This window comes from Buteo buteo, chromosome Z, assembly GCF_964188355.1.
Source record: "Buteo buteo chromosome Z, bButBut1.hap1.1, whole genome shotgun sequence".
In the NCBI taxonomy this organism is placed as follows: Eukaryota; Metazoa; Chordata; class Aves; order Accipitriformes; family Accipitridae; genus Buteo; species Buteo buteo.
The window spans coordinates 75,922,327-75,939,142 of NC_134204.1; the positions used below are offsets into that span (position 1 = coordinate 75,922,327).

Genomic DNA, 16,816 nt, shown 5'->3' on the forward strand with positions numbered 1-16,816 from the left:
CCCAGGTCCAGGCTTTTAGGCAATCCTGGGCTGCAGGCTTAGCCTGGACCATGCAGCTCCAGCTCTGGGAGAAGACTTGCATACTGGTCTGCATTGAACCACATGGGGCTGGTGCTCTGGTAGCATGTGGGGCCAGCGTGGTCCTCCCAGCGGCAGAGGACCCTGAGTCAGCCATCAAACACAGTAGGGACAGACCTGAGCCAGGTCCTGAATCTTGTTTTAAGGACAACTGTTAGGGTAAGTGGTTACTTCCTCATCCTTTCCAGTGTGAAGCTGCACCCCTTGAAGACAGCAGCCTTTCAGGAGAAGCTAGTAAACGATAGCCAGACGCTTCCTGTCCTAACATGTTGCTTGACCCAAGAGTGAGTAAACACTGAATCAGGACTCACAGCAAGCCAACTGGCAAAAGCATCGCTGGCACCGTGCACAGAGTTGTGTTTACAGGAGAGGGAGAAATATGAGACCAGAAGAAGTAAGAGGGTTACTAAACTTAGCTCAAGATGTCCATTTAACACATTTAGACAAGTACATTTTATCCATCTGAGATGGGAAGGCAACAATTTGAGTTGTGATAGCTTCAGTAACAGGGAGGGATGCACAGCTGGCACTACTGGATCAGAGTCTGTGCTGATCTGCCAGAGGTGCACAGAAATTGCCAGTGGCTTAAATGTTCCCTGGAAATACAAGGCCTTGAAAGGACTTTTGATAGAGATATTAATAAAAACAAAGAAGCCTCTCAGAAGAAATATTTCTGTGGCTCCTCCCTGAGCCACAGAGAGCAGGCATATCTGGGGGTATGGTACTCTCCATTTTGCAAATGCTGGCTATGAAGATGTGTTGCTTTTTTTCTTCCCCTTCTCTTTTTCTCCCAGTTTCCACTGACAATAACAAAAACATTTTATTAAAAGAAATTGCAGCACTGGGGTGGATGAAATCCACATAAAAGGTCTCTACACCACTTTAGCACTTGCTTAACCCAGTGAGTTAGTGACATTTGAATGCCCGTTGAGAGGTCCTGCTTGATGTGGGTGAGAGTCATTTCCAGCTCAGAAAGGTCTGTGCAGCAGTTATATTGAAGCTCCCAGTGCAGGGCCAAAGCAGCACTTGGCAGGAAGACTGCTTGCCCTGCTTGCACACGCACACCGTGGTGAAGACCCCCACCACACAAGTGGGATGGCGATGCTCCGCAGGGCATCCTGAGCACTGTGCTGAGGTTGGGATAAGGACTGCCCTGTGCCCCTGTGCTGGCTGGCGTGCGGCGCCCCAAGCACAGCTGTGGTGCAGCTCCTGCAGCTTTGTTCTCGTTTCAAGCTCAGATCCGTTGGCTTTGCCATCCAGACTAACAATCAATCACACAGGCTAAGCATCTGTGATTTTCCCACTGCGCGCCCTTCGAACTTTGTTATTTTTAGCTCTCTCTGTATTAAAGAGAAGTATGCCTGCATTTCTTCCATTAGAAAAAATGCATCCCCTCATTAGAAAAAAAATCCATCACAGCTATTGAAACTGTTTGCCTGCTCTAACGCATTTAACCTGCGTGTAACTCATTTCCTAGCATATACATCAACAGCATAACTATAAACATTAAAAGTATCTGCAATTATGACTGCTTTTTGCAAGGAGAGTCCTTTGTCTTCGAAGACAATGGGAGCAGTCCCACCAGGCAGGCCTTGGCCTGTGGTGGGACTCTGATACTCCCCTGATTTTTTTGAGGTCATCATACACTTCTCCAAATACAGCTACAAAATCAGTCACATCCCAGACTTGTTAACTTGTGAAGGACAAAGAAAACCATCCTGAGTAAACATGGAACTGGACAGTCTGTCCACTTTCTTTCAGGAATTTGGGGATGGGATTTTCCGAGGAGACCAGTACTGGCCAAGGACTGTCCTGCAGAAATTACGGACTCTGTCAAGGCTAACAAGACACCTTTCATGCACCTCAGTCTAGGCAGGACTGGGTTCATCTCTGGGTTTTTCAATGAAACATTTTTTGTATCTGAAGAAGTGCATGATCTCACCTCCCATGAGATTTTACAGAAATGGGATCTCATCTAATACCTTAAATTTAAAACAGGCAACAATGGCTGCAAATTCCAAGAATAAAAAATGAGTAACTAAAGGGGACACACAGAGAAAAAAAATTATTGGCCTAAGTGGGTTGGGTTTTTAGGGGATTTTTGCTTTGGTTTGGTTTGGCCACTGAATCAAATGGAAACTGGGTCAGGACCTAACTGTAGCATGACACACTGCCTTCTGTGGTAATTACTGGCCAGTGTTGGCGTTATAGTGGAGGACACCACACACTGACAATTCGCAAATACTGGAAAATGCAAGAATTTCACAATAGGTCACATGTCACAGGCAATACTCTTGGCAAAAACAGTAATGACAAATATAGCTAAGCTTTTACACCAGACTTTGGTGTGTGAGTAAGACATTATATCTACTAGAGAGAAGAACAGGAGAGTCATCTGTGACAAAAGTTTAACAAATACCAACAGAAAGCAGTGGAGAGCAGAAACAGTTCTTCAAGCCTGAGCGTACCATTTGGTACACATGCGTTTGATCTTGGTTTGAGTGAAAGAATGAATGATTTCCAGAGCCCAGATAAGCGGTTGGCCTACTGCCAATTTTTCCCAGGCACCTCCAGATAAAGAGGACTCACATACAGGCCGCTTACCTTGCTTGGAAGACTCTCCCAAATGCTCCTTCCCCAATATCTCTCACGTATTCAATATTGTTCCTGGGATACTCCAAGCTGAGCAATTTTGGATTGAGGAGAAGGGGCATCCGCTGGTACATCGGGTTGGGGTGCAGCCGGTCCAGGAGGAGCTCAGAGGGCAGAGTGGTGAGCGTTGGTGTCTCTGACTCTCTGCAATGACAGAGCAGTTTTCGGTCAGTGTGTACACAGCCCTCAACCAGGAAATAACTATGTGCACCTCCTCTGGGGCTGGTTTCTTCACGATGGAAAAGGAAGATGCAGCAGGGCTGTCGGAAGACCCTTGCAGCAAGGCATCATGTCATGTCCCCAAAACAGTCACCAGACCACCTTCTGCTCTGGCACAGGAACTCACCAGAGCTTGCACTGGGCTGCCGCAGGCAAAGGGAGGGCTGCTCCCCACCCCCCCCAGGTGTTTGCAGTACTGTGCTCTTAGAAACAGGCAAGCCCTTTTTCAAAGCAGGATTTGCTGCCTTGAATTAAGCCCCGAGCTTTACCTTTTTTTGTTTTTCCACTGCTTTCGCCGACGGCAGCAAACCAGGGTGACAATGCTGAGGAACACAACCAGGGCAAAGCTGGAGATGATTGAGATGATAACAGTCATGGAGTATGTAGGGGAAAAGGGAGGAGGAGGAGGGGGGAGATGTGGAGTCTCTCCATTTGGTTTTCTTGTTCCTAGTGGTAACGATGCTGTAATGCAAACAAAATCAGAAGGTTATGCCTGTGCTCGTTTATAGGGCTTTCTCTAAGAGGTATTTACGGAGTCAGCCTCATGTCCTGAGAATTACTGACATTACAGATACAACTGTATGACCACATGAGAGGACCGTACTAGGGAAGCCTGGTTTGCAGAAAGCAAAACACTTTTCTGCTTGCCAACTGTGAAAACACAGGATCTGGTAAAGACCAAAACACAGTTTCCATTGAGCTAGGAACACAGTTTTGGTAAGGAATGTTTGCAAGAGTTACAGATGGGAGATCACATCTGATGGTCTCAACAGTATTCAAATATAGTAATGTCTGCAGTGGGAAAGATCAATGGTCTACAACGTGGACCACAATGTATCGTGTGTCCTAAAAGGAATCTGCAGGGAGGAGTGTATGACCAAGTAAGTACACAGTGATACTTTCCTGAAATATCCCCTTGCCTCCAACAATTTGCATCTCAGTGTCTTTATGGGGCAAATATGTTAAACTAGTGTAAAATACATTTGGCTGTATCATTAGAAAAATAATATTCAGGTAGTCAACTACTGAGTACTTTCTGAGACATTCTAGAAAATGCTAATCTGTACATGCAGTGATTGAGAACAGAAAGAAATTTAAACCATTCTTTTTAAGGTCAGCTAAACTGATACTGACTTGCGTTCTCTTAAGTCCACAGCACCCCTGTTCTGTGTGCAAGCAGAATTGTCTTATTTCAAAACACTGAGATCCAGAAACTCTGCACCTTGGATGAAATATGTTTCAAAAATTGTTCTATTCTTTGAACAAGAAATAAGGGGAAGACTTAGTTTCAACATCACAGAGCAAAGATGTTTCTGTCTTCTTCAGATTTCTTTTTAGTTAGAATTGGTTTTTATCATTGAAAAAAGTTGCCAGAACCAAAGAAACTTTGGAAAATAGCCCAAAACTCTACTCTCTCCTCAAAATACAGTGTGGCAAATCCATTTTTCATACCACAGGAAATTCAATTTCATCCTTTGGCCTTAATATAATCCAGGGCAAGGTGCTCAATTTGCCTATCTTCATTTTCCCATCTTTAAGGTGCGCATTACACCTTCCAGTTAAATATGCTGAGTGAATCTATGAGAAGGACTAGGACTGGCTGAATCCAGAAGACAGAACAGATCGGTGTGGCTGTGAGCACTCGGGATGCAAACAACTTGCAAATGCAGTGGCAGAAATCATAAATTGCAGTTGCCTACCATCTCCACAGGGAGACACGCTGCAGTATTCCCAGGTCACAGATGGGTCTTTTGTGTAGCACCAGGGACGTTCATTCTCACCTCCTGGATTGCGGCAGTAATTCTCAGCATCAGACAACTCAGGAAAAACCTGAGGATTCCTCCTGTGCAAATGGGGAGCCTTGGGGGAGGAAACAAATTGGATTAGTGTTTCAGTATAATTTTTCCTGCTGGTATTAGCAAAACAAAAGAGAACAAAACAAAGGATCAAAGAAAGGCAGAGGTAAAACAGCCTTTCAGTAGCCTGCCAGAATGACAGAGAGCCCATCTTGCCGTGGGAAGGGGAACTTGCAGATTGAAGTATGGAAGAGGGTTTGAAACACCAGTGAACTCAAGAATGAAGGCAACCTGTCCCCTGCTCAGCCCTTCCACTGTGACTGGGCTGCCTGGCTCTGGGAAACTTTGGAAAAGCAGACCTCGAGCATGGCTCTCCTTTTGGTGGGTCTCACACTGATGCGCACCTGGTCGCTCCACTTCTGGCAGGGAATGCCAGAGGCCGTGATGTTGGCCCAGCCCTGGTAAAACTGGCCATTGCCACTGTAGCAAGTCCCTGAGGAAAAAAAAAACAAAACACAGGGTCAAGGCATCTCAGGCCATGTCCTGCAGCAAGGACTTGCAAGAGTAAACTTCATGTCATTGCATGGGAGCATGTGGCAATTAGCAACAGATCTGAAGCACGTAAAAGGACCAGACAACTGCAGGCAGGGAACTGCTTAGCCTGTTGTTCACACTTAAATGGATTTTGAGCTCAATACGTAAGATCAAATCTGGTACAACTCCAAGAGGGAACTGGAGCTCTTTCAGATTGAGAAAACAGGCTGTGCACCTGCACTGGTTGCGCCACATCTGCCTAGTTCATAGCACTTCCACGCAGAAAGTGCAGAGCAGGACCACAGTGAAGCCACCCATGCCAAACCAAGGCAGAAAGCAAACTGCAGCACTGATTGCATGATTTCCAGCCTGCAGTCTTACAGGGGAGCTAACAGGAAGACACCCACATTCCTAGGGTAGGTAGCAGAGGGCTGGGATTCATAAAGTCCCAGTAATACAGTGGTATCTCTCCTCCCTGCCTCTGTGCAGTGCTTGTCCCCTTAGACTGAATGTTTGGAATCAGCCTATGGTTTCCAGCATGTGTGGAAACGACACAGATCTGAAGGAATAGTATCAGTATAAAATAATGCTCTTTATAATGAGGAATGTGTAGTTGACTTTCCATACACAAGGCTTACTCCAGCTGCAGAAAAATTAGGCAGAAAATCTTGAGAGGATTTTACTGCGGGAACATGTTCCCAAAACATAAATGTAGACACCACCTGTCCTCACAGGAGACTTTAAAGCATGCTGGCATAATCTAGGAAGCAGGAAGACAACAGAGGGAATGCCATCTTATAGACTTTAACACATGCTAGCTAATCTTATGTAAACTCTGCTGACCAGGGGCTAGAATTCTGGTTGATGGCATGCATTAGGATCCACTGCATTATTAACCTTGTTAGATAAATTAACAAGCCAGCAAACACTGTTGTCATAATTTTATTTTCTATTGTGTTCTTGCAGCTCAGAAAAAAGAAAAACAGGAGGAAACCTGACCTGTTTTAAAATAAAGATTTTTTCTTTAAGCAAATCTTTTGCAGCTTCATGAAAGCTTTGTATAAGTTTTGATCCAAGTTTGAAACAAAGGCTATGTGTTTTGTCCTGTTTCTCCTGTTGGAGGAACACAATAAATGCATCATGATGACTATCTGCTCTTTTCTTCTTGCATTACCCAATGTGCTCAGGTTTGCAGTTATGGGTCTTCTATAGACCCTCAGCTTTCTGAACTTTCACGAGGCACTACACATGGGTAGGTAGAAACACCACCATAACAATATTGGCCCATGTTAGTGAGCTCGAACACAGGATCAAGTTCCTGTAGCCCAAGACATGCGGATACCTCAGTATAGGAATGGCTGTGGACTTTATGAGCAAACTTAACCCATAACAAATGCAAAGTAAAATGATCTAACTTGGACTTCTTTGACTGATATGTAAGCTACCATGTTATGCCTTACATCTGCAACAAGCTAGCAGACCCTACATAACCAGCACCTGTAGCTCTGCAGAGGTGTAAAATCTTGTTAAGCTGCCCTAGAACATAGTTGTGTGTCTAGGCCCAGCATTTTAAATGTCTTGCTTTCAGAGGCAGGGAAAGCAATGCCTGACACCTGCTTCATGACTGAGCTAGTAACCAACATGAAAAAAACCTTTGCACAGATCTGAAATAAACGTCAATGTGACACCTTAGAGGAGCAATATGGAGAGCTTTAGGGGCAACAGCAACACTAAGAAAGCACCCCTAAGTCCTTGGTGGCCTGGAAAATGCAGACACTCTCATACATGGTCTTGCTACAATGAGGACAGAAGGAATAATAAAGATGGTCCAACAGGGCTTTAGTGAATAACTTTGATGGGCAAAATAGAAGATGGTTTGGTTCCTGCTCCCCAAACCTTCGTACACATAACAGTGGCTCTAAAGTAAAAAAAGAGGGGGCAGTATCACTAAAATGTTACCATTATGTCTCCCTGATTCATAACTGAAGAGTGCACATCTATGCAATGCCACCCTCGGAAAATACTGCGAAAGCTGAACAAAAAGGTCACACATTTACACAAGAGACAGAGGCCATGTCCTGAACTTGCAAACATCCAAGGGGAGGCTGATACCATCCCATGAATGCACCACTCATTTGCTGGCATCCCTCCCTCGTGCTCCTTTCCCCAGGGAGGGGATGGCTGCAGCTGCAGGCTGTAAGCATTGGGCAGTGATGCTGGAGTGCCCACAGGTTGCCAAAGCCCTTGTCTCCCAGGCGTGCACCACCAGGTGCCTGGGGCTTGGGTGGCCAGGTGGAGCCAAGGCCTTCCCATGAAAGAAAATTCCCCAAAATTCTTAATTTTACTTTTTTTCACTTTCTCTTTCCAAGCAGAAAGTGCCTGCCACTGCCAAATCTACAGACCTCGCCTGCTCAGAAGCATGGCAGGAGGGAGGTCCTTCCTTCTTCCAACAGGACAAGTTCAGTGGCTGAGCTTTGAACTCCAGTTGCATGTCATCTGGAAGAGCTGGATGTGCATGTTTCAGCCGTGACCAGCAGCAGGGCAGGAGGCCAGCAGAAGTCACAGCAGTGCCGCAGGGGATGGCTGGGTCTTGCCATTGGTCGTGGGGGTCACGCAAGAAACAGCCAGACTTCAGAGTTAATTGGAAGAGTACTGGGGCCTTTTGGGTAGTAAGGTCTTGCAAGGCCAGCCTGATGTAGGTAACCATGTCAGTAACAGCATATAAGGCTGGGGTGACCTCAGTAGCAGTGTCAGAAATACCAAATATGGGTAAAGCAAAACTAGAAGCAATGGGTAGAAAGAAGGCGAAACAGCTGGAGGGGAGGGTACCAACTAAAAGCACCATGTCTCTCTAATAGGCTTCAACAGCTCCAGCCCACATTCTCCCCAAGCTCTGAAGAGCTGGAAATGTGTTTCCCCATGCCTTGAATGTGGAAGTTCAGGCATTCCCTGGTAATAACCTGAATCCAGCCAGCCAGGACCAGAGCAAAACACAAAAATGCTGTGCAAGCTGCATCTTCAACAAAGAATATCATGCCCACCTCTAGAAACATAGAGCCTGGAGCAGCCTACTTACTGGTTATATTCTCCTTCTTAAAATCTGTAAAAAGACAAGACAAGATGTAAGGAGGGGTTGTCCAGGATGTGTTATAACTGGGTGCTTGCTTAGGAGCGTGCAATGGGAAAAAGTTCCTTCCCAGCAGTGCTTAAGTGGCTTGTTTCTTTGCAATGGCAACTGAATGGCAATTTTACCATCATTAAGACTAATTTTGGCAATGAGATTGTTATGACCCTCACAATAAAGAGCCAGGCTTTATTCACTTGAAGGATTTTTCCCCCACCCCATTCAGATGAGACAGGCAAACAGACGATGTGACTGTCACAGTTCTATGCACAGGCACTGACCGGACGGTACCCACCATCAGCCTTTACTTTAGTTGTAAATTATGGATCACATCCTTCCCCCTCCCTCATCAAGACCACAGCTTTCCAGACAACAGGCAGCCTGTGCCACCTTACCGAAAAAAGGGATGCGGGTGCAGGCGCTGGGGTCCTGGTGCAGGCTGGGCAGCCTGTTGCATTCAGGAAGTGTGAGCAGCATCAGCCCTGGCTTGTAAATCCCCTTCTGAGAGTTTTCCTCCATTGAGAGCCATTCCTTAAAGCAGTAGAGATCCTTTACAGCAAGGCAATTCTCTCTACATTATTTTGCAAAAAACAGTGAAATACAGCAGTCAATGTCTTGATAACAATGGCTGCACTTAGCAGTGGTGAGCAGGGGTTGTGCAGGCTGACAGAAATCCATTAACAGTGCTGTGCTTCTTTAAGCCAGTCTGTCTGGCTCATAAACCATAAAGGAAACTCTGTATAAAATGTAACAGCTTCCTTTAGGAAACCCACAAAGCTGCTTTTTTAAGGAGAAGGGTTATGCTCAAAACACAACACACATCACAGTCTGTGAAGAGTTCATTCCCATCTTTTCCTACAGATTTATTGTCATCTTCTACTAATAAACATCATGTCTGGGAGTTATCTTAGCATTTTTCAGCACATTCTAAAAATCTTACCTATCTTCTGTAAATTGTACATTAAAGTGTCATCTATTAAAGACAGGGGTGAGCTACAATTCTTAATCTTCTTAAACTAAATATTTGCCTGTATCTTTAATCTCACAGAATCACCCATCCAATTTTCTTCTTTCCTCCACAGACAACTTTCAGTCCCTTTTTTATCTCTCAGCTGTCTGCAGCAAAACCTTTACTGTGCCTGGTAAAACAAGACACCTGTCTCCTACCCAGTGTATTACCTCCATAACACTGTGAAACATTGACTGACAGAAGTGCTTTGGATGTTTAAATGTTGCTTAGATCAGAAACTGTTTGTGAAGAAGGCCAAGGCAGAAATACCTGCTCTATCAAAAAAAAAAAAAAAAAAAAAAAAAAAGGACAATGTATGCGTGATTTGCTTATTTGTGTACTCATTCCTGAGACCCTGAGTTGCAAAATCAGCTTTGAGGTCATGTGCAGTGATTACTTTTTCTGAGCTCAGCTGAAGTCCTTTACGGATTCACATCCTTCCCAACCATCACACAGTGATGCAGAAAGGTACTGCTGGGGTCCATGGTGAAAGTTTTTGCCAAATTCATCACCTGGTGGGCTGATGTAATCTCTTTACTTATACAACAGTTCTGGCAAAAGCAGATGGCCATGAGTTTCGGTGATGACTACCAAGACTGCAAACCCTCTAAAGCACCTGAAGGATGGAGGCCATTGGGAATTCTGTGAAGGCAGCAGCTTTTCTGCAACAGCAATGGATGCCCTTCAAGTCTGCAGGCTGAAGCCATCGAAGCCCAGCTGCCACGTGCTTGGTTTCAGCCAGTGCTGGTTTATTCCTTCCTCACTTCCCTGAAAGCCAGAATGCAGCCAGATGGGGTAATTTATCTTTTTTATGTTAAACAACATGTGGAACAAGAATGACCTTCTGAAGTAAAGAAATGTTTAGCTAGACAAATGAGAAAATCTTGCATTTGAAGCGCTTGGAGATCTGGATTGCATTAGCTGCCTTCACTCCTGAAGCCTGACCATCGTTAAACAAGCCCCTTATTCAGTGTGCAACTGCAAAATGCGAAAGACCATTCCTCTGCAATCCTGTCCATTCCAGCATTAAAGGCACATTATCTTCACCCACAAACCCACCCCAGGAGCACGGTGAGGCAGCCAGAGGGAGGGATGGTCAGTCTTCTCAAGCTGGGTTCATACCATTGTTATAACACTTAATCCTCAGCAGCGAGAGCTTGATGAGATCATATGCAAAGATTACTACAGATTATTATTAGAAATTTTATGTCATGTAAATGACAGATGGACAAAGAACAGTAGTAGCAGGAGAGGACAAGTGGGTCAGTAGCATTTCAGGGACCAAAAAGGACTGTTTAAGAGGAGGTGGGGAATACAGACCCGGACAAAAGTCAGATGTTTCCCAACACGAGACTGTTCCCTGCAGCTTGGTCACTTCATATCAGCAGTGGTTGAAACAGAAATTGAGGGGTTTTCTTTTGCTATTACAGAAGCAGCAGATGGTAAAAGGTATATGTAATCAAGAACTATGAGATGAGACATCACTCCCCCTTAAAAACAGGAAAAGTCTAATTTTTTATTCAAATTGCATCCTAATTTATATGAAGTGAAATATTGCCCGCATTTTCTTCCGTTTCATTTCTTGTTTTACCCTCTGATTATTTTTATGAAAGCTTTACTTCGGCTGTTTGTCAGTTGTTATTCTTGCTAACTAGCTTCCAAACCAAAATGAACATAAAAAATGACATGGGGAGAGAAAAAGTGGTGCAGAGAATAAATAACAAGACAAAAACACATGGAAATATGTCAAGCGAAGCATGTCCCTCAAAAACTGGAAGAGATCTCTGGCCTCTGAGATAGTTAAATTCTTATTCATGAAGTATTTCAGCCGAAAACTGGCGCAGTCTAGCCAGTTTCTGCAGAGGTATAAAGTTGTCAGTAAAAAGCAGGTAAGATAATTGGAAAGTAACCAAGACCATGTGAAATGTGTTCAAGAGCCCCCAGAGGTCTCAGCTGTTCAAACTACATATTAGATGTCTGAGTTATCAAAAGGAGTATTGGGTTAGGGCTTTGGAAGAACTGTTGTCCAGCTGAATTGCTCTGGGAACAGGAAACAGGAAGGATGCCGTTCCAGGGCTTGTCATGAAGAAAGCTGCATTTAAATCTGCATTAAAATCACTGGGGAAAATCATTAAAGGGAAAAAAAACCATAACATTGACTCATGGATTTGAAGAAAGATGATGCCAGGTAAGTCCATTAAGATTTAGATATGTTTGCAAATGCTGTACCTGTTAGCTCGAGATCAAGTGCAGATACATGCTGATTTATATCGCTCTGACTTCAAGTGCAGGTCTTCAGTCTAATCACCACAAGTCCTGGTCCTGCAGGCGCACTCATGAGCAGGGTAAATGAAGCAAGACCCAATCTCACTGAAATGTCTTGTGCAGCACTGTGCAAAATCCTTAGCTGACAAATGTGCTGTGCATGTGTGGCTTAGATACAAATACTGTCACACATCTTGAAAAAAGGCAGAGAGATCATGTAGTAAAGGGCACAATGACAAAGAGCAGAACAACAACGGGGCAGGGAGGAGTCTACCAGCAAAAAGCAAGTTTCAGTACTTGGCTGCATGATTATCTGTGGATACTTGCACATACACTCCTTTTGTAGGATATATAGCACTACTGTGCTGGTGGAGGAACACCAAACAGCATAGGCACCAAATAAAGAACAGAATATATTGTCAAGCTTCGTGCTGGGATTTTCCTCTGTGCCTTCGTTTTAGAGATATTAAAGGAGGAGCAATCAGAAAGGTCCAGATTACAAAGACAACATGCTGCTTATTGTCCTAAAAAGCCCCTACATAACTGGAAAAATAATTGCCGGTAGACTACACCTGGCCCAAGTCCAGCTGGTGGTGTGCTTGCCAAGTCTGCATAGAAGACTTGTATTTTAGTTGAGACAACAGAGTTGGGGCTGCTCTCCTGAGAAACACAAATCTGAATAATCTGTTTTAAGATGCTGTTCAAGAAGGGCAAAAGCAAAGTACTGAACTTAGGCAGGGATGCCAGCTGCCCAAACCTGAAACGGGTAATGACCAGACAACAGTCCTCCAGGGGCTGAAAATTGATATTAATCAGTTGTGGCCAACAGTTGTGTTAAGAAAAAAGAAAGCTTCACCCTGAGATACCTACATGGGGCTGTCCTCTGCAAGGCACACCAAACAATGATTGTTCTGCTATAGTTAACACTAAAAGAACCTGGGCTGGAGGCTATATATGTTTATTGCTTAAGGGAAGATGAGGAGCAGAAGCTTCAGAGGCTGGAAAAACAGGACCTATGGGCTTAGCTTGGAAAAAAACCTGCTTTATTCTAGTCTGAGAAGTTGGGGAAGACATAAAATCTCACTGCAAAGAGGAAGGGAAGAAACTCATCTCTGTGGCCATGGTGGGAGGACAGGGAGCAACGAGGGAAGGGCTGCTCAGGAGGTTGCATGGGGAGGGAGCAGTGTCTCTGTCGCTGGGACGTGTCACACAGACACCTGTCAGCAGTGGATTAGCTGTAGTGGGAGATGCTTTGGAGTCCTCGGGGTCCCTGCCAGCCCTGTTTCAAGGCACATTTCTCTGCATATGGTAGGATACAAGAGCCAGATGCAAGGTTTGGTGTAGTAGGTACAATTACACTGGCAGTGTCTATGGTGTTGTCTTTTTTTTGTTTCATCTTCGTTGTGGTGGGAAGTGCTGAATTATTAGTGTATTGCCTTGGCCAGATTTTTTGCACACACTGTGACCATATTTAGTTAAAATCCAAACAAGCAATTACTTTTGACAGTAATAATGAGCACATACTGACCTAGTAAGATTTAACCGATAGCAATATGTTAATTATTTAAATCAATTATGTCATTCAAATGGATATTTCTTTTCAACACTGTCCACTGAAAGCCTGATATAACACAGACGTCTGGGCCTGTAAGTCAGTCTGTACCCTAGCAATGAGCACAGAGAGAGCTGGATCAGGTCATCTTTGTGCATACAGAGGAGAGAGCAAAGGGAAAGCCCATGCAAACCTAGAGGGCCCATTTTCACTCAGTGCTACTGCAGGTCTGGACAGATCCTCACCACTCCCCTGCTGCCTACACATCCCCACGGAATGAAAGTGAAAGACGAGCTTTTTTTTTTCATTTACCTGCACACTGGTTTTGGAGCTGGCCCAGCTCCCGAGGGATTGCACTCCTGGAAGATGTAGTTACACAGCAGAGACTCAGCGGCCGGCTGGCAGAATGAACTCACCATTTTCAGTTCAGTCCAGGCAGTGTGTACAAGCAGCTCTTGAGTCTCCTCTGGGTCAGCATAGGAGGAGTTGAAGAAAACAAGAGCATTCTTCGCCAAGATAGCACTACACACCTCACCTCTGTATGTGCTGCAGTAGCCTGCATCACCCTTGTACAGCTTGCTGTCGAGGACAAGAGCATACACACACAGTAAACTCACAGACCTAAACACCTGCAGGAGCAGGATGCCTAGCGTCTGTTTCTGAATAAAGTGCCATCTGTAAAGCTAACAGAGGGTGGAAGGGAGGGTAGATGGTTATAACCACTAAAAACAGCTAATACCACCCAAAAATGAAACTTTTGCAAGGATCCCCAGTGTGAGCGCAGGGCCCTCCTGGTGAGGTCCATGGCTGATGCTCTGGCCAAGGGTTGCTAGCACTGTAAGTGGGCAAAAAGACTGAGCAATTATGCACAACCGTGACCTAGCATGGCCTCTCACTCTGCCCCCAGGGTGGGAATGGGGAAAAGTTTTGTTTTCCTGCTTCCCTGCAGTAAACATCAGCTGTGCTGCTTGCTGCACACCTGTGATAACTCAGGCTTTTTTGCTCTGCTGACTAGCAACAGTTTAATTTTGGATGGACTCAATGAGCAGGAGCCAGGTGAGTCCCACCCAACACATGCCAGGAAATTCTTCATAAGATCAGACCAACCAAGGTCCTGCCTGCCCCTCGTTGGCTCCTGCATCCCTCCTGACCCTGCCTCTCTTCCACGCACATTTGGGTGGGAGACACAGGGAGGAGGAAGGCACAAGCCTCTGCAATTTTCTTTCTGGTGCTTCCCTGCAAGGTCTGTCCTCTCCTCTCTTCACCATATCTCCTGCTTTGCAAACTCCTGCCACAAAGCATGGGGCCAGAGCTATGCTGGAGCAATAAATTACACAGCAGGGTCAGCTCCTTCGTGGGCTGTTTATTTATCTTTCCCGCGTTTTTTGCATCTAGCAGGAGACGGCTGTCATCCCTCCCTCCCTTCTTCCCCACAGCCATCAAAAGGGAGCAGCAGGGCGAGGGCACGCACAGGTCAGCAGTGCTCCCAGCAGCTCCCACAGCAGCCCCACGGCAGCAAGGTCTGCGGGTGAGGATGCGCCCTCCACTCAGGCAAACTGTGGGATGCAGTGCCCTCGGCGGGGGGAGAGGGAGAAACCTGGGAAAACAGCCTCCCCTGTGTGCAGGGGATGGCCAAACCGGGGACGGAGGAGGGCTGGGTGCAGCTGTCCCCACTGCTCATTCGGTCAGCGTAACTGGGGTCAGGGAGTTCAATTCACAACACGCCAACCATGTGGAGTAGCCAGCAGAGTATTTGTATCTTTGCCTTTTGCTTCTTTTCCCTGTCCAAATAATCACCCATTGTCAACCCTGAGGGTTCTTGCTGGTTTTCTTCTGGAAGTTGGAGGTACATGGATGAGGGCTTACACAGGATGCCCAAATTTCTGCTGCTCAGATGCCACGCTCTGTAGATGACACTCCCTGGCCCTGTTTTAGCTGCACTACTTCGGGCTCGATGTCAATTTTTTTTCTTTTTTTCTTTTTTTTTTCCTATATGTCACACTGGCTAAAAAATACAGGAAGGCACCAATTCCTTGAGGTAGTACCAAAACAGCAAAGATACTGTGACACCTTGCATCACCCCAGGCTCCATGGACACCCCTTCATGTTATACAGGCAGCCCCCAGGATCCTGCGCTGGTCCCTGATGGTGACATTTCCCTGACACAGAGCAGGTTTCCCCACAGCACTGTGCTCCTTCCTCCAGCAGCCTGCTAGAGCTGTCCTTGGTGTGACAGAGGTCACATTATTCACATTTTCCTGATGATGCCTGTTGTGCTTAATCTGAAAGGTGCATCCTTCCTGTGGCCCAAGAGGAAAAAGAGGGCACAGGTGTGCATGGGGCAGCTGTGCTGCTGACTTCAGTGGGCTGCAGAAGCAGCCTGACAAGAGCTACCAGTGCTAATACTGCATTTCCTCATTTTTTTAAAACCTGTGGGAAGACATGGACCAGGCTGTGATGGAGAAGCAGCAACAACATGTTTCTCAAGATGCCTTGTCACAGAAAGGGAATTTCATGCAGCAAATGTTGAGAACAACTGCAGGACAGAAGGGCTGAGCATTTGATCACTGTTCCCACATCTGTCACACCTACATGGGTGCAGGTGTAAGGCATAAGTCTGCCATCGCCATCAGGTGGTCACTAAATCACTTACAAACTTCCTGAATCAATCTTGCAAGCCCCTGTGAGGGAGGCAAGAGCCTTTGCAGGGAGCCTGTGTCAGCAGAGTGGCAAAGCCATTTGCTCAGGTTATCTCAGACTCTGCTCTTTTCTCTGAAGGACAGCAGCTCCCAGCCCTGCTCACAGGCTTAACCTCTCATTTTCCTTCCAGACTGATCTGCCAGTGCAACATGCAGAAATATGCTAGGACTATAAAAAGAAAAAGCCAGACAAATTGTTCAGTACTCCAAAAAATACTAAGCAAAAGTGCATGTCTGATCACATACAAGTGGTTCTACTCATCCATAACTCTGCTTGGAACAAAAATCTAAACTTCTCTTGCCCTAATCTGGTTACCACCGAACCAAAATACATTTATTGGCTGTGTACAGACAGGAGTTTAACAGGCAGTTAAGCTTTTGCCTGTAAATTTATAAGGTCAGTGAAGTTGTGGATGTGTAACTGTGAACAGAATTTACTCCAGAATATTCTGCCCACTACTGTATTTTAAACACCCTTACTGACATGTGATCCACTGCTTGCTTGATACAGAAACATCCTCATCTACCTGGGCCCAGTCTCCAATTATGCCTGTATAAAGGAGGTCAGCGTTCCCTTCAGGTGAACCTCATCTGCATGCTTGGCATCCAGAAACCCAGTCCCTTCACTGAAGCCAAGTTAACCAAATCCCCTTGGTTCATCGTTCTACTCCCTAGCCCAGAGGAAACCCCCAGGCAGCCACAGAAAGTCGTTCTTACCTCCACTCTGCCGAGAGGCACCAGATCCAGGAATTGTGATGAGCCAGGAGAAGGAAAGAATGGAAAAGACATCAATGACACTTCATTGCCCCCTCTGAGATGTAGGAGTTAAGATTTCCATACTAGGAAATCTGTCTGAGACCTGTAAGCTGTCTGAAAAGGATGCAGCTA

At 45.5% G+C, this 16,816-nt stretch overlaps 1 protein-coding gene across 1 annotated transcript in view; it reads right to left on the reverse strand.

Moving 5' to 3' along the window:
• MUSK (muscle associated receptor tyrosine kinase) overlaps positions 1 to 16,816 on the reverse strand; it is a 56,763-nt gene that overhangs the window by 7,931 nt on the left and 32,016 nt on the right. Inside the window, exons 8-15 of the mRNA XM_075020366.1 lie at positions 16,646 to 16,652; positions 13,542 to 13,808; positions 8,799 to 8,974; positions 8,356 to 8,379; positions 5,150 to 5,238; positions 4,650 to 4,809; positions 3,219 to 3,411; positions 2,683 to 2,874 (exon numbers count right to left, since the gene is read on the reverse strand). Coding sequence (XP_074876467.1) covers positions 2,683 to 2,874; positions 3,219 to 3,411; positions 4,650 to 4,809; positions 5,150 to 5,238; positions 8,356 to 8,379; positions 8,799 to 8,974; positions 13,542 to 13,808; positions 16,646 to 16,652 — 1,108 coding nt within the window. The remainder of the gene's footprint in view (positions 1 to 2,682; positions 2,875 to 3,218; positions 3,412 to 4,649; positions 4,810 to 5,149; positions 5,239 to 8,355; positions 8,380 to 8,798; positions 8,975 to 13,541; positions 13,809 to 16,645; positions 16,653 to 16,816) is intronic.